Here is a 26,847-nt window from a genome sequence, read left to right on the forward strand (position 1 = left end):
GAAATCCAACTGGCCCACACCGAGTAGAGCTGGAGCACAGTCGGATTCAGGCTTCGTGGGAGACAAAAGAGAGTTTAGATACAAATACTCAACACAATAAAGCCAGAGTTTATTCATAACCTGAGTCTGGTGAATGCAAGACTAGAACTTAGTCATTGATAAGAAAGACTTCAACTGCCAAGAACAGTGGAAACATTGAGTGAATACATTTGGACATAGACCATTTAATAAAGAAAGTCACATTGAGAGAAATGAGTGACAGGCTCCTGGGTCTATAATACAGGACTTATGCCTTTATAACAATGGAGAAAGTGAGTCAGGCGCTGGATTTAAAGTACTGAAAACAACTGTGTCCAGTCGTAGAAGCGAATAGGTGCACAGAGGATGTACAATTGGCTTGTCTGGGTATTTATTTATCATCTTCAAGGTTGTTTGGCTAATCCAAGAAGGATACAAGAACTTTCTGAAAAATGTATTCAGTCATGATTACTGACTTGGCAGTTATCCGATCCTTCAAATGAGAGCACTTTACCTCTTATGAGAGCTTCTTGGCTTTGTTGTACAGTGAGTCCACCACTTTACTCATGTTCTGGATGGTCTCCAGAGCTGCCTCATATGTTTTGTCCACGACAGGTTCTTCAAATACGATCAGCACGCCTTCGCCTTGGTCCAGAACACCTGATGAAATGAGGTGCAAAGAGTTTTAAACCTATGAAGTGCACATAAACAACAAAGAACTTACCGTGGAATTTTTGGTCCAAAATCATCTGTGACAATTTCCTTTCAACATCTCCCTAAAAAAACAGAGTTAGTGAAAAATAAAATACTGATCATTATCATTAAGTGAGCCAGAATGATCTCCTGGTACCTTAGAAAGCTTGATGAGGGAAGAGATGTGCGAGATCTAGAAGACAGAGCAACAACAAACATTAAACTGATGCATTTCACGTCTGATGCAGTAAGATTACTGTCAGACAGAAGAGCCTGCAAATAGAAACACTGTATTTGGAAAGAAGGTTATCATGCATCGAAATACAACATTGAATTGCTCTTTAGGGTTGTTGTTAGGTTGTTAAAAGCAATAAAACTGGAAGAGAACAGCCCTGCCTTGTGATTACAAGCCTCTTATTGGTATTTCTGTTTAATAAGCTCGTTTCCCCCAGTTCATACTTACATGGGGCACGTCAATGTTGTATATATTGCACGTGCGCAGGGCATGATAAGCTTCCGCTCAGATAACTAGGAGCACAGCCACAGAGTGTTTTATAAACTAGAATCATCCAGTGCATGACCCTCTGAGCTCCCAAGGATGGACACCTGACCTAAGTGTAATGATGAATGAGCCGACCACATCCTGTTACAAAGCTCAACGCGCTATGATAAACTGTGTTTAACCAGAACAGACATTATTCAACACCATTAATGTAGAGAACACCACCATGAGCCAATAACTGTTGTTTGGAGGCGTGGAGGTTAAAACAGGCTTTGTTGCGACCATAAAAAACAAGCCTCATCCCGCCTTTTTTTTTTTTTTTAACCAGATTTTGTGTTTGAGCTTTAGATGACAGCTCTTGGGCCAGTAAAAAGCCATGGTAACTTTGACACAAACTCAGTGGAGTTACCCCGAGAGGTCTTGATTCGAGGAATATCCCTAGGTTGCACACGACTAGGGCTGTGCTCAATATATCAATATTGTGATGGACTTAATTTACTTAATCAAAACATAATTTTCGTAAACTTTTAAGTGATATCATGAATCGGGACACGTATCATATCAAGTTGAGTGTATCGGGATTCGTATCGTGGACCCTGTAACGGGATACGTATCGTATCGTGGACCCTGTATCGGGATACGCACTGTATCGTGGACCCTGTATCGGGATTCGTATCGTATCGTGGACCCTGTAACGGGATACGTATCGTATTGTGGACCCTGTATCGGGATTCGTATCGTGGACCCTGTATCGGGATTCGTATCGTGGACCCTGTATCGGGATTCGTATCGTGGACCCTGTATCGGGATACGTATTGCATCGCGGACCCTGTATCGGGATACGTATCGCATCGTGGACCCTGTATCGGGATACGTACCGTATCGTGGACCCTGTATCGGGATACGTATCGTGGACCCTGTATCGGGATATGTATCGCATCGTATCGTGGACCCTGTATCGGGATATGTATCGCATCGCGGACCCTGTATCGGGATACGTATCGCATCGCGGACCCTGTATCGGGATACGTACCGTATCGTGGACCCTGTATCGGGATACGTATCGTGGACCCTGTATCGGGATACGTATCGTGGACCCTGTATCGGGATACGTATCGTGGACCCTGCATCGGGATACGCATCGTATCGTGGACCCTGTATCGGGATACGCATCGTATCGTGGACCCTGTATCGGGATACGTATCGTATCGTGGACCCTGTATCGGGATACGTATCGTGGACCCTGTATCGGGATACGTATCGTGGACCCTGTATCGGGATACGTATCGTGGACCCTGTATCGGGATACGTATCGTGGACCCTGTATCGGGATACGTATCGTATCGTGGACCCTGTATCGGGATACGTATCGTATCGTGGACCCTGTATCGGGATACGTATCGTGGACCCTGTATCGGGATACGTATCGTGGACCCTGTATCGGGATACGTATCGTGGACCCTGTATCGGGATACGTATCGTGGACCCTGTATCGGGATACGTATCGTGGACCCTGTATCGGGATACGTATCGTACCGTGGACCCTGTATCGGGATACGCATCGTATCGTGGACCCTGTATCGGGATATGTATCGTGGACCCCGTATCGGGATATGTATCGTGGACCCTGTATCGGGATATGTATCGCATCGCGGACCCTGTATCGGGATACGTATCGTGGACCCTGCATCGGGATACGTACCGCATCGTGGACCCTGTATCGGGATACGTATCGTATCGTGGACCCTGTATCGGGATACGTATCGTATCGTGGACCCCGTATCGGGATACGCATCGTATCGTGGACCCTGTATCGGGATATGTATCGTATCGTGGACCCTGTATTGGGATACGTATCGTGGACCCTGTATCGGGATATGTATCGTACCGTGGACCCTGTATCGGGATACGTACCGTATCGTGGACCCTGTATCGGGATACGTATCGTGGACCCTGTATCGGGATACGTATCGTACCGTGGACCCTGTATCGGGATATGTATCGTATCGTGGACCCTGTATTGGGATACGTATCGTGGACCCTGTATCGGGATACGTATCGTACCGTGGACCCTGTATCGGGATACGTATCGTATTGCGGACCCTGTATCGGGATACGTATCGTGGACCCTGTATCGGGATACGTATCGTATCGTGGACACTGTATCGGGATACGCATCGTATCGTGTGGTACAAGGCAATACCCAGCCCTACACACGACTATGTGAAATGTTTTGAGTTTTTCCTGAGTTAAGCACGAGCTTCAGGGATTACAATCACGTTACATACAAAGACTTCCTTCACGGCTTTTACGGCTCCACACAAACATGAGAAGAGATCTTAGAGCTCCTGAGCAGTGGAAAATATCTTGGGTAATTCATACTCTGCAGCAAATGTGCAGCTTTTGGCTTAACTTTTGGCTAAGCTTCGATCAGACCTACGCCTTGTTCTTTCTTGGAACGACCAGAGGCTTAAGCTGGAGCTTGATTGAGTTTAGCGGTACTTGTTGTGTACTTTGATGGAACATCCCACATTGTCATCAGCCTCGTAGTCTTTCTCTCCACACAGTTGTTATACCTGCACTCTGGAGAAAGGCTCGATGACCCTGATGAGGTTCTGTTCCAGCAGGTTGTCGTACAGTTTGGTCAGGTGTGTACTGATGATGGGGTCGTCCCTCAGCTCAGCTTTGTACTCCGTTAATGCCTGCAAAAGAAACAATCGTTTGTCCAAACTCAGAGCACATTATGTTATCAATACACACAGTACCAACCTTTTCGAAGTCTGCCAGGGACCGCTTTTTGCTTGCCAGTGCTATACATTTAAGGGAGTCGGTCTACGGCAAGAAGAGCAAAACCAACACTGCAACACCAATCGACTTAAATCAGCTTTTAAACTTTTTAACTAATTTTGATTGATTCATGCACGTAATCTTGTATTGTCCTGCGTTTGAGACCTCATTCACAACATTTAGAATCGTGGTCATACAAGTGAGGTTGATGATAACCATCATCAATGCCATCATGAAGAGGTGAAGATTCTCATTTTTGCCGCTTTGAACAAAAAGTTCTGCTGTTTGAGATCAGCATTGTGGATTAGGAATGCATGTTTTCCATTTATTTGTTTAACCATTAGCTGGAGCCCTTTGCGGTCAATAGTCTGTTAACATTACGCAGTGTTTTTTATTTTTTATGAGCCATAAGACACCACAGCGAAGTCTTTGAACTGTGCACAACACAAGTTAACACAAGCGTCTTGTTGAGCCTTGATTATGAATAGAGCACTCGAAATAAAGAGTCACATTGTAAAGATGCTAATGTTAGCTGCTTACCTTAGCTTGAAAAGATAAACGACTGATAGTTTTCAATCTGAGGCACCAATGTGAGATTCAAGTTCAAGAAAGTGTTAGTTCATAAATGCTCAGTGTTTGCACAGCCTTTATGAGATAAACATTATAAGTGGAGTTTCAACAATCTTATTTGTTCACTCTGATGCGTTCCAGGCACAAACAAGTGCCTCTCCTTCTCTGGTGAAGCAGTTGTATATAACACATTTAGATAGAAAAAAAGAAACTATATCTTCACTTGGTTAACCATTAGTGAGGGTTAAGCAGTTAACCATGAACACACTTCATGATAATGTGTGTGTTGTAGTTTACTAAAATACCAAAGAAAAGCACCATATGTTTTCTTTAAATTTAATGCTCACAGATGCTGTACAATGCAACATGAAAACTGGTGACCAACAATTCATTTTAGTTTTGGATTTGTCCTGATCCTAAAACTAGGGGCGTTCAGGTTTAACCAATTAACCGTGACTAACGAGTTTCATTTTGCTTTGTTTTCTACTTGTAATTACACAACTACGCAACCAGATGGCGCCTGCGTGCTCTCATACAATTGTGACATCTCACTCCAAGTAAAAAAAAACATCTGGATAGATCTCAAAGACTGAGCAAACCTCAGTCACTGCAATTTTTATGGACCAATATTAATCACACACGGTTTATCTAATATGGATTTCACGTTAGTGAAGAAAACGGATGGAAAACTATCAACCTGCATCAGCAAAGCTAAGCAGCTAACATGAGTGACTTTAAAACATGACTCTGGAGTAAAGAGCGCTTTATCCATAATCACAGAGCACCAAAACGTTTGTACGAGCCTCATTAGGCGTGTTGTGCTGTCACGCTGCTCTGTGTTCACTCTCGTAACATGGTCCAATTATGACTCATACAGTAAATACAACAAACTAAAAGCACTGCGTTGACATAACCAATTAACCGATTATTGACCTCGAAGGGCTCCAACTACCGGTTAAAATACCTAAAACTCACCAATCCAAAGTGCTACGGCACGTTAATGAAAAGCATTTGAAAGAATCAAAGTCAAAAGTGATACCTGTCGTCCAGCATAACGCAGAGCCAGCTTTCCACTGATGAGTGTCTGTACTTCCTCAGGCCTGCAACACAAGCAGAACAGTGAAGAGCAGGGCTTAAACGCACAAGGAGCCAAGAAATACACAAGGAGCCAAGAAATACACAAGGAGCCAACAAATACACAAGGAGCCAACAAATACACAACGTAAACATAGGCTTTGTTTACATGCATACTAAAAACATGATCATTGATGATCATGATTTTGGAAGTCATCAATAGAAATGTCATGTAAACATGATGCGGGTAATTCAGAGGGGAAGCATCATGGACTGACCCTTCACAGAAGGCCCAACTATTTCAGCAAATTGTTTGTATTATTCATTTTTTTGCTTGAACAGCATTAAAATTTTGGCTTTTGACAAAAATCACTAAAAGAGGGCTCTATACTTCTTTCACTAGTGGCACTGACTCGCACACATTATTTACACAGACAAGTGTGGAACACATGGGTCAGTAAAAGTGTCACTGGCAGTGCAATTATGCAAGTCCCATTTCAATGTGTCTCAATATTCATCACTGGCCCACACGAGTCACAGAGGAGCCCCCGCCGTCACAGCGCCGCCCCGTCACAGCGCCGCCCCGTCACAGAGCCGCCCCGTCACAGAGCCGCCCCGTCACAGAGCCGCCCCGTCACAGAGCCGCCCCGTCACAGAGCCGCCCCGTCACAGAGCCGCCCCGTCACAGCGACGCCCCGTCACAGCGACGCCCCGTCACAGCGACGCCCCGTCACAGCGACGCCCCGTCACAGCGACGCCCCGTCACAGCGACGCCCCGTCACAGCGACGCCCCGTCACAGCGACGCCCCGTCACAGCCGCCCCGTCACAGCCGCCCCGTCACAGAGCGAGCCGCCCCGTCACAGAGAGAGCCGCCCCGTCACAGAGCGAGCCGCCCCGTCACAGAGAGAGCCGCCCCGTCACAGAGAGAGCCGCCCCGTCACAGAGCGAGCCGCCCCGTCACAGAGAGAGCCGCCCCGTCACAGAGAGAGCCGCCCCGTCACAGAGAGAGACGCCCCGTCACAGAGAGAGACGCCCCGTCACAGAGAGAGCCGCCCCGTCACAGAGAGAGCCGCCCCGTCACAGAGAGAGCCGCCCCGTCACAGAGAGAGCCGCCCCGTCACAGAGCCGCCCCGTCACAGAGCCGCCCCGTCACAGAGCCGCCCCGTCACAGAGCCGCCCCGTCACAGAGCCGCCCCGTCACAGAGCCGCCCCGTCACAGAGCCGCCCCGTCACAGAGCCGCCCCGTCACAGAGAGAGCCGCCCCGTCACAGAGAGAGCCGCCCCGTCACAGAGCCGCCCCGTCACAGAGCCGCCCCGTCACAGAGCCGCCCCGTCACAGAGCCGCCCCGTCACAGAGCCGCCCCGTCACAGAGAGAGCCGCCCCGTCACAGAGAGAGCCGCCCCGTCACAGAGAGAGCCGCCCCGTCACAGAGAGAGCCGCCCCGTCACAGAGAGAGCCGCCCCGTCACAGAGAGAGCCGCCCCGTCACAGAGAGAGCCGCCCCGTCACAGAGAGAGCCGCCCCGTCACAGAGAGAGCCGCCCCGTCACAGAGAGAGCCGCCCCGTCACAGAGAGAGCCGCCCCGTCACAGAGCCGCCCCGTCACAGAGCCGCCCCGTCACAGAGCCGCCCCGTCACAGAGCCGCCCCGTCACAGAGCCGCCCCGTCACAGAGTCGCCCCGTCACAGAGTCGCCCCGTCACAGAGTCGCCCCGTCACAGAGCCGCCCCGTCACAGAGCCGCCCCGTCACAGAGAGAGCCGCCCCGTCACAGAGAGAGCCGCCCCGTCACAGAGAGAGCCGCCCCGTCACAGAGAGAGCCGCCCCGTCACAGAGAGAGCCGCCCCGTCACAGAGCCGCCCCGTCACAGAGCCGCCCCGTCACAGAGCCGCCCCGTCACAGAGCCGCCCCGTCACAGAGCCGCCCCGTCACAGAGCCGCCCCGTCACAGAGCCGCCCCGTCACAGAGCCGCCCCGTCACAGAGTCGCCCCGTCACAGAGTCGCCCCGTCACAGAGTCGCCCCGTCACAGAGTCGCCCCGTCACAGAGAGAGCCGCCCCGTCACAGACAGAGCCGCCCCGTCACAGACAGAGCCGCCCCGTCACAGAGCCGCCCCGTCACAGAGCCGCCCCGTCACAGAGCCGCCCCGTCACAGAGCCGCCCCGTCACAGAGCCGCCCCATCCTCTCCATCTGCTCCTCGCACCACCTCAGAGCCTTCCCACCTCTCTCCTTCTCCGCTCTCTCCACAATGTCAGTCTTTTGGTGCAAGTTGTTCTGAAACATTGACAGGAGATGTTCGCTTGTGCTGACTCGTTGTGTGCACTTGTCTGGCTGTATTGATGGAGAGGTGGACTCTAGTGAATTGTTTCTCTAAACTGTCATGCAAATTTGTTTTTGTGCATTTAAACATAAAATTGTCAGGGCGATGTCACTGTAGACAAAAGTGCATGTGGATGTGGAAACAGGTTGGAACATGTGTGTGCCGATGTCCTCAGGGCAGAGAGGCCCTTACAGTCACATTGGGCTCTTTAGTGATAGATGTACTAGTGAATACAAGTGTCTTAAGGCCTGGGTCCCATGGTCACAGTTCTCCACTCTAATCCCATTTCTTTGTGATCAACACATGCGTAGGTGTGAACAACCAGGAAAATACAGCAAAAAAGGCAACTAATGTAGATTGACATTAAAGATTCCAAAAATAGTTATGCTAAAAACATGAAATAACTGACAAATATCACCAGGTATTAAGGATGAAGTGGATGTAAACGCATGCAAATACTGATCTATAATGATTAGGTTATTCTGGCCAAGTAAATGTATTCATTTGTGTGATGTGATTACTGCGCTTGTACTTACGCGCTGAGCACAATTTTGCAGAGCAGCATGTACTTGAGGGCTGTAACGGCTCGGGGGTTGTCAATGGAGTCGTAGCCCTCAAAGGCCTCGTAGAAGTAAGAGTATGCCGTTTTCCAGTCCTTCTCCTCAGCTGCGTGGATTATACCTGAACACAATGACAAGCAATAAGACTAATGGGCTTAGAAACATAAGATAAGATATGCTTTATTGTTTGCAAGTTTAGGTCCTATGCTATGGTCAAACCGCCTCTTGTTGATGATGAATATGCCGTGGCTCCGTACCTGACTGCATATCTAGGGCTGCTTGTAATTTGGGAGGGCAGTAGATGGCGTTGGCTGTTGTCCGGGCCGAGGTGAGTGCAGCGCGGGCTTTGGGCAGGTTACTAAGCGCGTGGTAAATCTTACTCTCCAAGAGCTGTACCTCCACCAGCAGAGCTTTGTCATCCATCTTCTTCAACTCTTGCAGTAACTGGGAGCCTGCAAAACACACCAGGACAGAAGTGTTGGGTCAGATTGGGTTTTCAACCAGGAAAAACCAAAAAAACCAAAGCCACTTACCCAATAGTAAAGCCTCCTGGTGACACTTAGTGTCAAAATACAGTGAAAGGAGCCGGGCCTGAGAAAACAAGAGAGACGGTAAAAACAGTTACAAAACTGGTAAATAAACTTTGTGTTTGTTTCCATTCATTGTGTGCAAACTACACAACATATTACACACATTACTTTAGGATTAAATGACAAAGACTAGCAAGAAGTCTGAAGTCATTTTTAAAAAATATTATATTTGAGCATATAAGTGACAAGAGAGGAAAAAAAAACATTAGTCACCGAACCTTGTAGGCATTTCAGGCACTGACAGGAACACTCTGGTGTGTGTAACTCCCCACAAGCACCGGTGTGTGTTACTCCCCACACACACCGGTGTGTGTGTGTGTGTGTAACTCCCCACAGTGTGTGTAACTCCCCACACACACCGGTGTGTGTGTGTGTGTGTGTGTGTGTGTGTAACTCCCCCCCCCACACACACACCGGTGTGTGTGTGTGTGTGTGTGTGTGTGTAACTCCCCACACACACACCGGTGTGTGTGTGTGTGTGTGTAACTCCCCCCCCCACACACACACCGGTGTGTGTGTGTGTGTGTAACTCCCCCCCCACACACACACACCGGTGTGTGTGTGTGTGTGTAACTCCCCCCCCCCACACACACACCGGTGTGTGTGTGTGTGTAACTCCCCCCCCACACACACCGGTGTGTGTGTGTAACTCCCCCCCCACACACACACCGGTGTGTGTGTGTGTAACTCCCCCCCCACACACACACCGGTGTGTGTGTGTGTAACTCCCATACACACACCGGTGTGTGTGTGTGTAACTCCCACACACACACACACACACACACCGGTGTGTGTGTGTGTGTGTGTAACTCCCCAACTCCCCACACCGGTGTGTGTGTAACTCCCACACCAGTGTGTGTAACTCCCCGGTGTGTGTAACTCCCGTCACCTCACCTCCAGAGCTTGTCGGAGGAAGGTTCTCTTCTCAGCCTTGGCCCACTCGATGCACTCCAGGCACAGGTCCACTTCCTGGCCCGTGGCAGCCTCCATGTCCAGGAACATGTCGAGAAGGGAACGCACCAGCCGCGCAGCCTTGGCCTTTGAGATGGAGTTGAGGAACGGCCGCACATATTTAAGGAGACCACCAAGCTCTGGCGAAGGAGACATAATCTAGACTCATTATGGGTGAACCAGATTTGAACATCTGAGCTTATAAATACAAATTCTGCACTCTACTATTCTGCTTGTTTTTCTCATAATAAGCAAAAATGCTTATTATGTTCTTTTCTTCTGCATCTACCTCTGTATCTACCTCTGTATCTACCTCTGTATCTACCTCTGTATCTACCTCTGTATCTACCTCTGTATCTACCTCTGTATCTACCTCTGTATCTACCTCTGTATCTACCTCTGTATCTACCTCTGTATCTACCTGCGTTGCACCAATGAAATTTCCCAATGTAGGACAATAAAGGATTATCTTATCTTATAAGTTAATTAACAAACATCTACTCTTGTGGCTTTACTTATTTACAGAGTGATTACTATAAGCCTCCAAAGAAACTTTTGCAAATGCTTTTGGCATTTCCGCAGGTAGTTTCCAAATGTAGATGGAGGACATACTTCTCACTAGTTTGTAAGACTCAGTTTACTGTGTTGTTGTGACGTCCTGGTCAGTTGTGGTCAGTTTACCTGCTGCCTGTCCAGTCTTGGCCAGCAGCCCTCCGAGCTCCAGGATGCTCTGCTCTTTAATCCTCAATGCCTCCTCATCAGTGTCCTGGACGTCCCGCTTCACTGAACACACATTTATAAAAGTTTAGCTACGTTAAAGCAAAACTGGAAACAAATCTCCAACTGAGTCAGAAGAAACAAGACATATATAATATATACCCACTACAACTTTTTTTTTTACCCATCAGAAGCTTAATATATGTTTTTATGATGAAACAAGATGAATTATGGATATTAAACTTCAATAGCTTTTTTAATATTGGATGAAGGGTCACCAAAATGATGATTTATCAATAATGACTATATCCATAACCTACAACCTTTATTTTACCCATCAGAAGCTTAATTCATGTTTTTATGTTGAAATATTAAATATGATAATTTTCAATAACATTATTATTGGCTGTATGGTCACCAAACTCACAGCAATTATAAAAAATTACAATATCTATGTACTACAACATTTATTGCACCCATCGAAAGCTTAATTCATGTTTTTATGGTCACCAAATTCATAGCACTTATCAATAAATACATTTGCAAAGTCCGCGAGAAGCGCAGAGCGGGGGCTTGTGCATGTTCAGTACTGCAGCATGTCTCCGGGACTGACCCAGTGGACTGACGCCACGGCCTGATAACAGCATCAGTCATAGTGGACACCAGGACCTCCAGAGAAGAGTGGGGAGTGCGAGGGCAGGACCCTAGCAGTACGCGCACAAACGCCCACAAATACATCTTCAGGAAGTCATGGAAGATTTTGAGCAATGCAGAGCGCGAGTCCGGGAACACGGCGGGAGAGTAGGCCACCGCGGGGAGGCAGTGCTTACTCTTGGGGTCACGATTGGGAGCCACACGACGATGAAAATTGCCCAGATACAGGTCTTTGCACTCGTCTCGGCTCCAGCTGCCCATTCGGAGCAGTGTAGTTTGCGGCGCCCAAAATACGCATTTCAAAAACAAGGTTATAGTCGCTTGGCGTTTAGGAGCTATTGACCTCGGAAGTCCGAATCTGTGAATATGACGCTAACTTTAAGATAAGATAAGATAATCCTTTATTGTCCCACATGGGGAAATTTCATATTTACCGAACTGGATCACTGTTCGCATATCTCCTGGACCATGTAAATGTATTTATTGATAAGTTTTGTGAATTTGGTGACTCTACATCCAATAACAATACATTTATTGAAGATGAATTTTAATATTTCATCATAAAAACGTGAATTAAGCTTCTGATGGGTAAAATAAAGGTTGTAGTAGATATATATTGCCATTATTGATACATGCTGTGAATTTGGTGATCCTTCATCCAATATTTAAAAAGATACTGAAGTTTAATATCCATAATTCATCATATTTCATCATGAAAACATTGACTAAGCTTCTGATGGGTAAAATAAAGATTTTAGTAGGTACATATTGCCATTATTGTGCTGTGAATATGGTGACCCTACATCAAATAATAAAACATTTATTGAAGATTAATTTTAATATTTCATCATAAATAATATGATGCTTCAGATGGGTAAAATAAAGGTTGTAGTAGATAGAAAGAATTTACCAATAATGACTGAATTTGGTCACATCAAATATTTAAAAAGCTATTGATGATTAATTTCATAATTTATCATATTTCATCAATAAAACACTAATAAAGCTTCATATGGAAAATAAAGGTTGCTGTGGTGTCCATCATGTTGTATTTATTGTGTTATTAAAATTGTATCGCTCCATTTTATGTTGCGTTCCAGCAATAAAACGTTTCCATTATTGGCATTGCTTTTTGTTGACGGTCCCTAAGCGCTCGTCAGTTCGCGTCATATGCAGCGCTACATGGATCAGATCAGACATGGATCTTTTATATTAGAATCTATTGTATTAGATTATATTATATTAGATTCTATTATATTAGAGCGCCAATGACTTTTGGGGAGAATGCTATGCTATGCAAGCTTAGTGCGCCACAATCTGCTTCTAAAGTTAGCGTCATATTCACAGATTCGGACTTAAACGCAAAAGTCTTTATAGATCTTAGACATGCCAAACTATTCACACTGACACAGCCATGTGACTAAAATCTCGTCTTAAAGAAATCAGATGCGTGTAAAGATCAAAGTCTAAAGAATAAATTCCTTCATGTTGCTGTGACACTGGACAGCATCTCTACAGATACAGAGTGACAGGAATGCAGAGAAGAGCCTTTGCACTCGGAGTAATTCGCTGCGCCCAAAATACGCATCTGATTAAAAAAATAAAACGAGGTTGTAATTGCTTGGCTGTGTAAATGTGAATAGTTTGGCATGATTTGTAAAGACTTTTGCGTTTAGGAGCTATTGACCTCGGAAGTCAGAATCTGTGAATATGACGCTAACTTTACCGAACTCATCACGTGAGTGATCATGGCACAAAGTAAGCAAAAGCTAAATAAGCACTTATCAGAGACCATTCGTCTTATTCAATTATCAAACAATGTCCTTGCAACACGACTGTCACAGCTTTCCTGCAAGCAAGACACTCTGCACTGAGCTGTCAGATGAATGAAGATGGTGGCTAGCCCCGAAGCTAGCCTGGAGCTAGCCCTAATGCTAGCTTGAAGCTAGCCGGTGTAGAAAACTGCTGCTGACTCACTGCAGAAACATTGAGCTTCCACACGCCACTTAGCTTAGCTGCTAACAAAGGCCGTGTGCATGGCTGTCTTCAGAGGCCTTTGTCCCGCTGCCATGTCCACTGCACATACCTATGGAGTGGAGGATGTCAATAGAGGCATTCCGGTCAGTTCCAATAAGAGACTGTGCTCTCTGAAACTCAGCCACAGCCGCGGCTGCCATCTTCCCTGTGCGTCCCGCCGCTCCGCTCCACAGTCCGCCTGTCGCCCGCTCTCCTCCGCCCCGCACTCACTCACATGGCGCTGGTCAGTGCTGTCCTCTACAGGCTGCGTGGAGCTACTTCTGCCTCTCGTGTTCAGTCCATTCACTGGCACCGACTCACACCGTGTGTCTGCAGAATTTCAATGAACAGAGTCATCTGAGGTGACTCACTGTGGCTGTGCTGCAGTTATTTGGAGCTTGGCATTGTCACTCAAAAGTATATCCATAAAAATGCAAGTTTATTTCCAATACATCTCAAAGTAAAAAGGTAATTTTTCTAAGTTTTTGCTATTATGTTTATGTTTGTAGCATAGATTATAGACTATTATGATTATGGGTTGCACAAACAGGCTCATTTAAACAAGAAGCCAATATGAGTGTGTGGACAGGAGGGAGGTGGACCACCTGGTGTCCTGGTGCAGTCGTAACAGCCTGGAATACAACGCCCAGAAGACAGTGGAGATGATCGTGGACTTCAGGAAAGCCACAGCTCCCCCTCACCATTACAGACTCCCCCATCACCACCGTGAACTCCTTCCGCTTCTTCGGCACCATCAGCCAGGACCTGAAGTGGGAGCCCACGATCAGCTCCCTCATCAAGGACCAGCAGAGGATATACTTCCTGCAGCAGCTGAGGAAAGCCAAGCTGACAGTGCAGATGATGGTGCAGTTCTACACGGCCACCATTGAGTCCATCCTCACCTCCTCCATCACTGTGTGGTACGCTGGAGCCACAGCCAGGGACAAACAGAGACTACAGCGCATTGTGCGCTCTGCTGAGAAGGTGATCGGCTGCAGACTTCCATCTCTGCAGGACCTGTTCATCTCCAGGACTCTGGGACGTGCAGGTCAGATCACAGCCGACCCTTCTCACCCTGGACATGGACCATTTGAGCCACTCCCCTCAGTCAGTAGGCTACGGTCCATCTGGACCAGAACCTGCCACTACAAGTTTCTTTCCATCTGATTTTGGACTCATGAACACTTCTTAAACACTTTCATTTTAACCATAATTTAATTATTCACTGCACTGTTCACTTTCTGCAGTACATATGTAAATTCAATTGTAAATTTGTGTACACAGTATTATTTCTTTTATCTAATAGCCTATTTTAATTTTTATTCTATAGCAGATTTGAATTGTTTTTTCTTTTTGACTTATATAGGTTGTTTTATCAAGTTCCTATGTTTGTGAATTCTGTTTATTGACAATGGCAATAAACCTTTTCTGATTTGGATTCTACTGCAATGCCTCTTCTAAAGTATCCAAAAGCAATAATTATCATGTAAAAATCATAAATTGCAACACATCCAAATGGGTCAAAGCAATTTCTGAATCATTGTTGCCAAGAAAATAAAGAGCAGATAAAAATAATGATCTTTATTTATAATATACTCTTAAAAATATGCAATTCCAATACATAAGTGGACTCTCACAAGACAATAGACAAATAGTCACAAGCCTGTAAGAAAGAAAAAAGGCCATTAGCAGGGTAAGTCATACAAGTAAGGATGCGTGAATCATCGAGTAAATAATGTCAGAATTAATTACCTGGCAGCTCATCATCAGGCTAGGAGGACTGTCTGCATTAGGAGCCATAGAAAAGATAGGATTGTGAAAACACTCCTCCATGTGCTCACAAACTCGAGATTCCAGCAGGTGTTTTAGAACTTCTGGACTGATATTACGACTCTACATTAAAAAAGTACAAGGGTTAGACATTCAGCCATATATGATAGATGGAGATAGACAGATGTGTGTATACCTTAGTATTAATATATAAACCACAAGGACAGGAAACAAAAATATTATTTATCGTCAAATTATTTCTGGAAAATAAAAGATTAAAGTTTAAGACAATAAAGTGAACCAGCAACAATAAAAAGCAGACAAATTCCTTCTACAAGATTAACTTACACATGACAGACAGGACAAATGATTCGATCCATGTCCTCATCCATTTCTTCCACCACAGATGATATGTATTGTTGCTCAAACTGTAGATTTTTCTCAAATTCTTCAATTATGGACATTTCTGCATGATCAATCACATAATAATTGTGCTTTATTTTTTATGTTGACATGGGGCCACGCATTTGAATACACTCATTTACTACCATGAGACAAAAGCTCTTGTTGGATTTCCTCAAGTACTGCCAGTTCATCATATTCCTTTAGGACACCAAACATCTGACGAGATAAAACAAAGCATTTTGATACAGGGCTGTAAATGAGTTAATATCCCCAAATTGTTTATTGAGCTTTTTTACTATTGTTGTTGCTGACGTCACCTGTTGTGTAGAGACAGACCAAAATCTGTATCTTAAATATTAGAGCTCCAACTAAACACTACTACTTTTAGTGGGTTTACATGAGCACCCGAGGACCACATGAACGCCGCTTTAGATATTATTAAAGGGAGTGTCTACAGACCCGCGGCGCGGCCGAAACTGCTATGTTATTTTGTGCTGCGGCTCCTGAAACTGCTGGGCTATATGACCGCACCGGGTTAGAGTCAGGGTTAGGATTAAGGTTAGCCATGAGGCTATTTGACCACGCCGCGGCTCTGCAGCCACGGCCATTATTAAAACTTACATATTATATAACTATATTAAAATGAAATGCAACTTGCATTGAGGCAAAAATGCATCATTTCAGCAGTATTGAAGGATGTTAATAGACCCATTTTTTAATACTAAGTCGTTTTGGTTCAATAGTGTAGTTTACAATGATTATCTACTTATATTGTGCTTCAAAAGTACCTGGGAGGGAAAAAAAAAAAAGAATAAAAAAAAAATAACCACATTATGTCTGATTGCTCTCATTTACATTCTACATTATTTGTATGTAAATGTGATACACTGTTTGGAAGCCGTGAGGCAGACCGACCTCCGACATTCCACTGGAGCCCCACAGAGAGGGCAGTTTGTGCTGGTTTTCCGCCTGCAGAGCGCTCCACTCCTCCTCCATCACCTCCTGGACGATGATGGAGCCTCCCTGGGCCATCTGCTGCGGACTCTCCCCCATCTGCCGGTACCGCTCCAGCAGTTTGGACCTGCTGTTCTTCAGTCTGTCCACACAGCGCTGACACAGCACAGAGAAGACACAACGCACTGTTAGCCAAAACCGCTACAATACCATTAGCGATGTCAAACGCCATAAAACGAATTCCTGACTTTTCGGTATGCTTCTTTCCATGGCGGGGTGGTGGCTTTATAAAGTGAACGATGTCGGAGTAAAGCGTCCATTGCCACAGTTGAGTATGCTAGCAACAACACGACAAGCGAAAAAATCTAAACATTGCAGCTTTTAACCCGGAAGTGGAAACGCGCGTTGCATTGCAGGTCCAACATTTACAGTTTTTATGTTCTTGTTATATTAAATAAAATATATAATAAAACACAATATTTATGTTTTTTAATGGGAATGAAGCACCTTTATTTGATGGAGGGAAAAATAAGAATAATGAGTATGCTAGCAACAAAAAGCCTAGCGGAAAAATCTAAACATTGCAGCTTTTAACCCGGAAGTTGAAACGCACGTTGCATTGTAGGTCCAACATTTACAGTTTTTATGTTCTTCTTATAATATTAAATAAAATATATAATGAAACACAATATTTTATGTTTTTTTTAATGGGAATGAAGCACCTTTATTTGATGGAGGGAAAAATAAGAATAATGAGTATGCTAGCAACAAAACGACTAGCGGAAAAATCGAAACAGTGCAGCTTTTAACCCGGAAGTAGAAATGCGCGTCGCATTGTAGGTCCAACATTTACAGTTTTTATGTTCTTCTTGTAATATTAAATAAAATATATAATAAAACACAATATTCTATGTTTTTTAATGGGAATGTAGCACCTTTTGATGGAGGGAAAAATAAGAATAATTTTACTGAACCAAAACACGATTGCACTTCCTACTCCCTAACAGAAGAGGGCAGCATTTAAAACAGATCTCTCACCGGTACGTAGGTCATGTTGCGGATTACCTAAACAAAACAAGACATGGCGGAGCAAGAGTCAGCCAAAACGACCCTGTCAGCGGCTCAGAAGCAACTTTTAATCCGCCGAAAGCAACTCGATTACTGGCAGAAAAATTCGGGTCGGATACGGCAGCGTAACCTCCTGACGGGCCTCACTATAGGAGCGTTTGTCATTTCCATGTGTATCCTTCTAAACCAGGTCCCATCTCATTACTGACACGAACAACAAAATGATCTTCTGAATATGCATTAGTGCAAGTCTCAGGTCCGTCATTAAGACAAGCAGGCGCACTGTATTATGAATTGTCTCTCAATTAATTCTCTGTCTTCTTTTTCCTTCCTCGTCTCCTCATTTCCCAATTCCTTCCTAGCTGTCAATCAAATACGCATAAGTGTGGCGTCCCAATAGATCCTTGGTCCAAAAGCCCAGAGGAGGCAAGGGAAGGAAACATTTAGAGTTTATATGGAATAAATATAGCCTTGAAATAAATTAAATTGAATGCAATATAATAGGTTATTGCTATTCTCCTCTTTTATTCTGTGTGCTGGAAATGGGAAGTGTGTAGGCGCAGCAGCAGTGGTGTGTTTTGTAAGATAAGATAAGCCTTTATTTGTATTTCTTAACCTAGGCTAGGCAAATAATAACACCTCTATTTCCTACTTTGCCTAGAAACACCAGGCTCTGTATAACGACTAAGCACGCTATAGAGAAGACTAGAGTGGCAGCTATTGATTATTTTAGTAATCGAGTAATCTATCGATTCTCATATTAGAGTAATTGGTTAATATTTATTACATTCAGTGAACAATTTAAAAGCATATTAAATATTGTTTTGAATCAACGTTACAGTTCATAGTAAGAAATAACAAATAAGGAGTTTCTTAATATGACACATTTTATTCTTAATTTCACTTAAGTATGTCCCTAAAACAGCGACATTTCACTTCACCAGTCCAAGTGTTTCTGTTTGTTTCTGTTTGTGTTTGAGTAGATTCGTGATTTCAAATCCGAGTCGAATAAAGCCGACAGGCCAATAATAATATATATATATATATTTTTAATGTATTTGATGTGTATTCTTCCTTAACCTGTTGGTATCCAGTCAGCTACACCATTTATTCTGTCAAACAGGAGAAGATCATGGATGAAATAGACGATGAAGCACGGATCCAGTACACAAGAGGGCCTCGCACAGGGGCAAACTCTTAATACCACTCCACATGGGACTGTTCTAGAGACTCGTTTAGAGTTTTTCCACGTCTGAGAAGTTGCATCTACTGTGACGGTCATAGAGTTCAAACAGAACAATGACACTTCATAATAATGCATAATAAGGACACATTATTCTGTGTACATATTAAAACTACTGTAGGGAAGTTGGTTTGTCTTTGGCTTTTGAAAGACGTTAAAAATAAATTATTCTGATTCTCCAAAACACATATTTCATCATAATGTACTATCTATATGCAAAGTAAACTTGTCCAAATAAATATTTACTTCAATGATGTGAAAGTTTGTTGACTGTTTTGGTTCTCAAGTGATATTCTAATCAGAAATACAAATACGCTCCACGCTCTTGGTTTCAACATCCGACTCATGGCAAAGCAAAAAAAAAAATCTGTTGTAAATGAATCCAAAATAAGATAAGATAAGATAATCCTTTATTGTCCCACATGGGGAAATTTCATTGTTGCAACGCAGGAAGATACAGAGGTAGATACAGAAGAAAAGAACAGATCACTTATAGGAAGTCTGAAAAACACTTTCAGTAGAAGATCTCCTATAAATAAAAACTCCCATAGACAAATAAATAAATACATAAATATCATTGCATGTGATCACGACAGTAATTGCACATGAATATGTTTCACGACGGCACATAGATTGCACATGAATTTCACAGTAATTGCACATGAATCACAACAGTAATTGCACATATGACGGAATTGCACATGGTTAGGTCAGTATTGCGAGTGTTCAGGACTAACAGTGTTTGTTATAAAGTCTGACAGCAGCAGGAAGGAAAGACCTACAAAATAGCCCACAATAATTAAAACTTTAGATTAAAAAAATATATATATTCTTTAATGTTTTCATGAATTAATCGGTGCCTTAAATACTATTTGAATGATGTCCTAGTTGCCCAATTGATTGTGCGTTTGCCCTCCAACCAGAGGCTCGCCGCTTTGAGCCGAGCACATGAACTTTGTGACGTTGCTGGTAAAGTTTTGCCTCTTTGATCACGTGTGAGGCGGCTTGGCATTTGTAATGTTTGAAAGGAAGAAGTTGAACAATGTGGCCATCATCTGCCTTTCAAACCAAAAGCTTTCCATATAAATGAGCCATTCTTTTGCATGCTTTAGAACATTCAAATGTTTGCTAAAGAAATAGAATGACCTTGATGAAAACATTGGGTGCACAATGCAAATACGACGAAAGGGATTAGTATAATCACAGTGTATTTATTTAGCACTTTTCCTCCTGAGGAAGAAGTGCTTTGTTTGGTTTTAGCCCTGTCCCCAAAATACATTGTTTAAAGTTTTTATAATTATGACTTAGTTTGGTAGGATGGCACCTGTGGTAAATATTTGTCATACTTTTACTTCTGTTAAGCTGCGGTTTGTGAACAAAATAAAAATAAATTACAGGAAGTAGAGCTGAGTTCTAAAACGGAATATTTCTATGTCATCAATATGCGACGTGACATTGAAAAAAACAGAATATTTACACAACTGATAGTTTAAACAATCATTCAACAAAATAAAGGTGTCATGTGGCACTATTATAATTGTAATTTATATGGATCTTGGCTGTTGTGGACCTACTTACCTCTACTTACACTTGCCATGTGGGTTCCCTAAGCAGAAATTCTCAGTGGTGCCCCCAGGCCCCTTCCAACATGTAAAAAATGGGGATAGGGATTTGACAAACTAAATGTGACTATTTAGTTTTACAGTATATACATTACATTGCAGTAGCGTGCAGTGACCTTTATGGATGGGCGAGCAGAGTTGGGGTGTTCATAAATATTTAGTGGATAACAATGGCACACAAAAGTTAAATTAAAAAAGTAACATGAGAGAATTTTGAACCCCGATCTCCCTCGTGTAGGGCACACGCTTTTCCTACTGAGCGTTTTTAAACCCCCATATTTCTAAAAACTGCTGAATGGTGTAAAAAGGCTCACTCAGATCAATTACACAAATTAACGCTCAATAGACCATATTCCGCCCCGCTCACCTTTTCCTCTTTTTTCCACGGATCAGCACTTCCATCAGGTCCTTTGGTTTAAATGGAGAACAAGGGAAATGTCTTGCCGCTAAAATAAGATAAGATAATCCTTTAATGTCCACACAAAGGGAAATTTTGTTGTTACAACACAGTAGATACAGGAGGAAAGGACAGATTATAGGAAGTTTCAAAAACACACTCTTAATAGAACTCTTATGAACAAAAATAAAAAAACTCTTATGAACAAAAACTCCTCTCCTATCTTAATAGGGAATGGAGGGGGGTAAATAAAATAAAATAGATAAAAATAAAAAGATAAAAATAAGAAGGAGGCCTATCAGGCCACTCTGGCTTGTGGGTCTCCGGAGGTCATCGACAGGTATCTGCAGGCCAAGCGAGCCGCAGCTCGTGCTGTCGCAGAGGCAAAAACCCGGGCCTGGGAGGAGTTCGGGGAGGCCATGGAGGAGGACTATCGGTCGGCACCAAAGAAATTCTGGCAAATCGTCCGGTGCCTCAGGAGGGGGAAGCAGTGTAAACGGTGTTGGTGGAGGCCTGCTGACCTCGACTGGGGATGTCGTCGGACGGTGGAAGGAATACTTTGAGGATCTCCTTAATCCCTCAGTCACGTCTTCCGAAGAGGAAGTAGAGACCGGGGACTCAGGGGCTGGCTCATCCATCACCCAAACTGAAGTCACTGAGGTTGTTTGCAAACTCCTCGGTGGCAGGGCTCCGGGGGTGGATGAGATCCGCCCTGAGTACCTAAAGTATCTGGATGTTGAAGGACTGTCTCGGTTGACACGTCTCTGCAACATCGTGTGGCGGTCGGGGACCGTGCCTCTGGACTGGCAGACCGGGGTGGTGGTCCCTCTGTTCAAGAAGGGGGACCGGAGGGTGTGTTCCAACTACAGAGGGATCACACTCCTCAGCCTCCCGGGTAAGGTCTATTCCAAGGTACTGGAGAGGAGAATCCGACCGATGGTAGAACCTCGGATTCAGGAGGAGCAGAGTGGTTTTCATCCCGGTCGTGGAACACTGGACCAGCTCTATACCCTCCATCGGGTGCTCGAGGGTTCATGGGAGTTTGCCCAACCAGTCCACATGTGCTTTGTGGATCTGGAGAAGGCTTTCGACCGTGTCCCTCGGGGTGTCCTTTGGGGGGTGCTCCAGGAGTATGGGGTCCGGGGCCCTTTGCTCAGGGCTGTCTGGTCCCTGTATGACCGGAGCAGGAGCTGTGTTCGCATTGCCGGCAGTAAGTCAGACCTGTTCCCAGTGCATGTTGGACTCCGCCAGGGCTGCCCTTTGTCACCGGTTCTTTTCATTTCTAGGCGCAGTCAGGGGTCGGAGGGTGTCTTGTTTGGGGACCACAGGTTTCCATCTCTGCTGTTTGCAGACGATGTCGTCCTGATGGCTCCATCAAACCCGGACCTGCAGCTGCACTGGGACGGTTTGCAGCCGAGTGTGAAGCGGCTGGGATGAGAATCAGCACCTCCAAATCCGAGGCCATGGTTCTCGACCGGAAAAACGTGGCTTGCCCTCTTCAGGTGGGTGGGGAGTCCTTGCCCCAAGTGGAGGAGTTCAAGTATCTCGGGGTCTTGTTCACGAGTGAGGGAAGGATGGAGCGTGAGATTGACAGGTGGATCGGTGCAGCGGCTGCAGTGATGCAGTCGCTGCATCGGACCGTTGTGGTAAAGAGGGAGCTGAGCCGAAAGGCAAAGCTCTCTATTTACCGGTCGGTCTACGTTCCTACCCTCACCTATGGTCATGAGCTTTGGGTAGTGACTGAAAGAACAAGATCGCGGATACAAGCGGTCGAAATGAGTTTCCTCCGCCGTGTGGCTGGGCGCTCCCTTAGAGATAAGGTGAGGAGCTCGGCCACTAGTAGAGTGGCCGAGCCGAGTAGAGCCGCTACTCCTCCACGTCGAGAGGAGCCAGCTGAGGTGGCTCGGGCATCTGTTCCGGATGCCTTCTGGGCGCCTCTCTCGGGACGTGTTTCAGGCATGTCCCACCGGGAAGAGGCCCCGGGGAAGACCCAGGACACGCTGGAGAGACTGTCTCTCGGCTGGCCTGGGAACGCCTCAGGATCCCCCCGGAGGAGTTAGAGGAAGTGTCTGGGGAGGAGGAAGTCTGGGAGTCCCTGCTCAGACTGCTGCCCCCGCGCCTCGGCCCCGGATAAAGCGGCAGAAAATGGATGGATGGATAATAGAATAAAATAAAAAATAATATAAAGTAAAAATAGCTAGCACAAGACTAGGTAATACTATTAGCAGGTAAGTAAACCGAATAAAAACAAAATAGAACACTCTTATTTACAGGTATTGCACATGGTTAATTCAGTATTGCACATGAATATGATGGTATTGCACATGGTTACATCAGTATTGCACATGTTCAGGGCTAGCAGTGTTTGCTGTAGAGTCTGACAGCAGCAGGAAGGAAAGACCTGTGAAACCTTTCCTTCACACAGCGAGGGTGGATCAGTCTCTCACTGAAGCTGCTCTTCAGAGCGGAGAGAGTGTCCTGCAGGGGGTGACACTCATGGTCCAGCATAGATGTGAATCTAGCCAGGACCCTTCTGTCCCCCACCTCCTGCACCGAGTCCAGAGCACAGCCCAGGACGGAGCTGGACTTCTTGATGACTTTGTCCAGCTTCTTCCTCTCTCTCTCTGTGATGCTGCTGCTCCAGCAGGCCACACCGTACAGGAGCTGATGCCACCACAGAGTCGTAGAAGGTCTTCAGGAGTGGCCCTGTCACTCCAAAAGACCTGAGTCTCCTCAGGAGGTAGAGCCGACTCTGGCTCTTCCTGTACAGTGCGTCTGTGCTGTCCAGTTTGTGGTTCAGATGAACACCCAGGTACTTGTATGAGTCCACTCTCTCAATGTCCCGTCCCTAGATGTTCCCCGGTGAGGGGGCAGCAGAGTGGCGTCTACGGAAGTCCACCACCATCTCCTTGGTCTTCCCCGCGTTGATGAGGAGGTGGTTCCACTGACACCAGTCCACAAAGTCCTGCGCCAGTCCCCTGTACTCCGCATCATCGTCGTCCGTGATGAGTCCGATGATGGCAGAGTCGTCAGAGAACTTCTGCAGGACACAGCTGTCCGTGTCGTGTCTGACGTCTGCAGTGTAGAGGGTGAAGAGAAAGGGCGCGAGGGCAGTGCCCTTGGGCGCCCCCACACTGCAGGTCCGAGTGTCAGACACACAGTCCCGGGCTCTCACAAACTGGGGTCGGTCTGTGAGGTAGTCCAGGATCCACTCTGCAGGTCATACTCCACACCAGCCGTCTCCAGCTTGTCCCTCAGGAGCAGCGGCTGGATGGTGTTGAAGGCGCTGGAGAGATCAAAGAAATGGATCATCACAGAGCTGCCAGGCTTTTCCAGGTGAGAGAGCGGTGCAGCAGGGAGATGACGGCGTCCTCCACTCCGATGCCAGGCTGATATGCAAACTGCAGCGGGTCCATGGCTGAGCTCACGGTGGAGCGGAGGTGGTCCAGGACCAGCCGCTCCAGTGTCTTCATCAGGTGGGACGTGAGAGCCACCGGCCTGAAGCTGTTGAGGTCTTTAGCGCGCGGTGTCTTAGGCACAGGTACCAGACAGGAGGTCTTCCAGACCTGTGGTACCACCCTCAGCTTCAGGCTCATGTTGAAGACATGCTCCATAACTCCACACAGTTCATCTGCAGGACTTAAGGAGCCTGGGGCTGATGCCGTCAGGTCCTGCTGCCTTACTCACTTTAATCCTCTTCAGCTCACTCCTCACCTGTGCTGCTGTGACAGTCAGTGGTTGGCAGGGGGACTGTGTGCTGGGGGGATGGGTGGGTCCAGGTGAAGTGGGGAGCTGATGGTCCGGAGCAGAGGTGTGAAGGGGAACGAGGGTGGGCCATTGTCCGGCTGTGGAAGAGGGAGCATGCAGCTGTGCAGGGGAGGGGTGGGTGATTGATCAAATCTCCAGAAGTGAGTATTTAAATCGTTCACCCACTATAGATCCCCCTCTGTCTGGGCAGGGGGGGTTTTGAAGCCTAAAATGGTTTTCAGGCTCCTCCACACTCCCTGAATGTTCTTTTGCTGCAGCTGCTCCTCCATCCTCCTCTTGTAGCCGGCTATGCCATTAACCAGATTAATCTGTGTAAAATATCATGTATAATATATATGTGCACCAACAAGTCAACAAAGCACCGATTATCCGGGAGGCCCGAAAACGGCTTTTTAACTTATTTTCTCTCGAGGTCGGCAGCCCTATGTTAACTAATGCTATAAAAATGAAAGAACGATTACGTCGAATGGCGGCTCCCGGAAGGGCTCCTGGAATAAAGTCAAATCTCAGAAAAAGCTATTTCAGGCATCAGACCAGAACTTATAATAGCACTCACAAATGTTAAACATTGTAGATGTACTTTGTGTTGCAGTAGATCAGGCATCTGTTACGATAAGTACTGATACTTACAAAATAAATAAATACAACATACAAAATACAGTAACCGTAACTGCACATGCGCCGTAGGCTACCTTATCAAAATCTACAATAGTTAAATAATCATGTAACAAGAATAATTGTAGAAAAAGATTCAGTTGTAGTCATCTGGATTCTGTTCTTCTCAATCTGTGAATCAAGACCGGGAACTTTACTGATATTTATCCTAAACTGAGTAGGACCCACCGGGCACCAAATCTGTCAAGTTTTCAGCGAGTCCACACCATGGTCGACACTCTGCACAGAGGAGACGCTCCAGCAGCAGCGCTGAGCAGCGCGGGGTAAGGGGGGCTGCTGCAAAGGATTGTGGGTCGCCGTAGTTCCAGTATAATATAAGAAATAAAATATAAGAAATTAATGAATATAAATTAGAAATGTTTTGCTTTGTGACTTTGAATGCTGTTATTTTGTTTTGTTTTAGGGCAAAATTGATTGTATTTTGTTCGACTGAGTTATTATTATTATTATTTATTTTTATAATCATTAGAATGAATTCTATTCATTCCCAGAGGGAAATTATTTTGTTACAGACATGCAGCCGCCCAGCAGAAGAAAATGAGAATAAACTAAAATTAAATATCAGTATTAATAGAATCAAACACATTAAAAATATGTTTTTAATCACCTAAACCCACAGCAAAATAATAATAAGATTATAGTACCCTACCCTTAAATAGTCCTTCACATCATCTGGATTACATCTTTCCGAGTCGATATTTTCTCTTGAGTGTCAAATGTAAAGCATTATCAAAAGGTCACGACTGGCACAGCCCAAAGCTCCAGCTCCTCTCCTCATGGTAAATATTTTAACACCTCCCCAGGGAGGCACCCAGGAAGCATCTGGCACAGATGCCACCTCAGCTGGCTCCTCTCAATGTGGAGGAACAGTGGCTCTACTCCGAGCTCCTCACCCTATCTCTAAGGGAGCGCCCAGACTCCCTGTGGAGGAAACTCATTTTGACTGCTTGTATCTGTGATCTTGTCCTTTCGGTCATTACCCAAAGCTCATGACCATAGGTGAGGGCAGGAACGTAGATTCACCAGTAAATCGAGAGCTTTGTCTTTCGACTGAGCTCCTTCTTCTCAACTGATGCATCACTGCAGTTACTGAACCGATCCACCTGTCAATCTCACGCTCCATCCTTCCCTCACTCGTGAACAAGACCCCGAGATACTTGAACTCCTCCACTTGGGGCAAGGACCCCCTACCCACCTGGAGTGGGCAAGCCACCTTTTTCCTGTTGAGAACCATGGCCTCGGATTTGGAGCTGATTCTCATCCCAGCTGCGTCGCACTGCTTCACTCGGCTGCAAACCGTCCCAGTGGATGTTGATGGTGCAGTTCTACACGGCCATCTTTGAGTCCATCCTCACCTCCTCCATCACCGTGTGGTACGCTGGAGCCACAGCCAGGGACAAACTACAGCGCCCTCTGCTGAGAAGGTGATCGGCTGCAGACTTCCATCTCTGCAGGACCCATACGTCTCCATACGTCTCCAGGACTCTGGGACGAA

The 26,847-nt window shown here is 45.6% G+C and overlaps 2 protein-coding genes and 1 long non-coding RNA gene across 3 annotated transcripts in view; 1 reads left to right on the top strand and 2 right to left on the bottom strand.

The window, feature by feature from the left end:
- LOC140358661 (26S proteasome non-ATPase regulatory subunit 11A-like) overlaps positions 1 to 13,706 on the bottom strand; it is a 14,575-nt gene extending 869 nt beyond the window's left edge. Inside the window, exons 1-13 of the mRNA XM_072443657.1 lie at positions 13,521 to 13,706; positions 10,745 to 10,846; positions 10,007 to 10,203; positions 9,056 to 9,113; positions 8,780 to 8,974; positions 8,499 to 8,643; positions 5,610 to 5,670; positions 3,983 to 4,045; positions 3,790 to 3,915; positions 869 to 904; positions 743 to 794; positions 533 to 678; positions 1 to 53 (exon numbers count right to left, since the gene is read on the bottom strand). The exon at positions 1 to 53 is cut by the window's left edge and continues 869 nt beyond it. Coding sequence (XP_072299758.1) covers positions 536 to 678; positions 743 to 794; positions 869 to 904; positions 3,790 to 3,915; positions 3,983 to 4,045; positions 5,610 to 5,670; positions 8,499 to 8,643; positions 8,780 to 8,974; positions 9,056 to 9,113; positions 10,007 to 10,203; positions 10,745 to 10,846; positions 13,521 to 13,611 — 1,269 coding nt within the window. The 5' untranslated portion in view covers positions 13,612 to 13,706 and the 3' untranslated portion in view covers positions 1 to 53; positions 533 to 535. The remainder of the gene's footprint in view (positions 54 to 532; positions 679 to 742; positions 795 to 868; positions 905 to 3,789; positions 3,916 to 3,982; positions 4,046 to 5,609; positions 5,671 to 8,498; positions 8,644 to 8,779; positions 8,975 to 9,055; positions 9,114 to 10,006; positions 10,204 to 10,744; positions 10,847 to 13,520) is intronic.
- Positions 13,707 to 15,014: 1,308 nt separating this feature from the next.
- Positions 15,015 to 16,941, bottom strand: LOC140357723 (RPA-interacting protein A-like). The gene is made up of 7 exons (XM_072442238.1): positions 16,828 to 16,941; positions 16,541 to 16,735; positions 15,769 to 15,841; positions 15,569 to 15,686; positions 15,417 to 15,480; positions 15,203 to 15,343; positions 15,015 to 15,113 (listed from the first exon to the last, which is right to left on the bottom strand). Exons 1-7 carry the CDS (start codon positions 16,897 to 16,899, stop codon positions 15,084 to 15,086), a joined length of 693 nt encoding a protein of 230 aa, XP_072298339.1. The 5' UTR covers positions 16,900 to 16,941; the 3' UTR covers positions 15,015 to 15,083.
- Positions 16,942 to 17,634: 693 nt separating this feature from the next.
- On the top strand, positions 17,635 to 18,931 carry LOC140357724 (uncharacterized). Its single transcript, XR_011926667.1, has 2 exons — positions 17,635 to 17,820; positions 18,742 to 18,931. It is a non-coding gene; the product is annotated as an uncharacterized lncRNA (long non-coding RNA).
- Positions 18,932 to 26,847: the final 7,916 nt, after the last annotated feature.

Source organism: Eucyclogobius newberryi, unplaced genomic scaffold, assembly GCF_026437365.1.
Source record: "Eucyclogobius newberryi isolate DKJ021-1_F unplaced genomic scaffold, fEucNew1.0.hap1 SCAF_13, whole genome shotgun sequence".
NCBI lineage: Eukaryota > Metazoa > Chordata > Actinopteri > Gobiiformes > Gobiidae > Eucyclogobius > Eucyclogobius newberryi.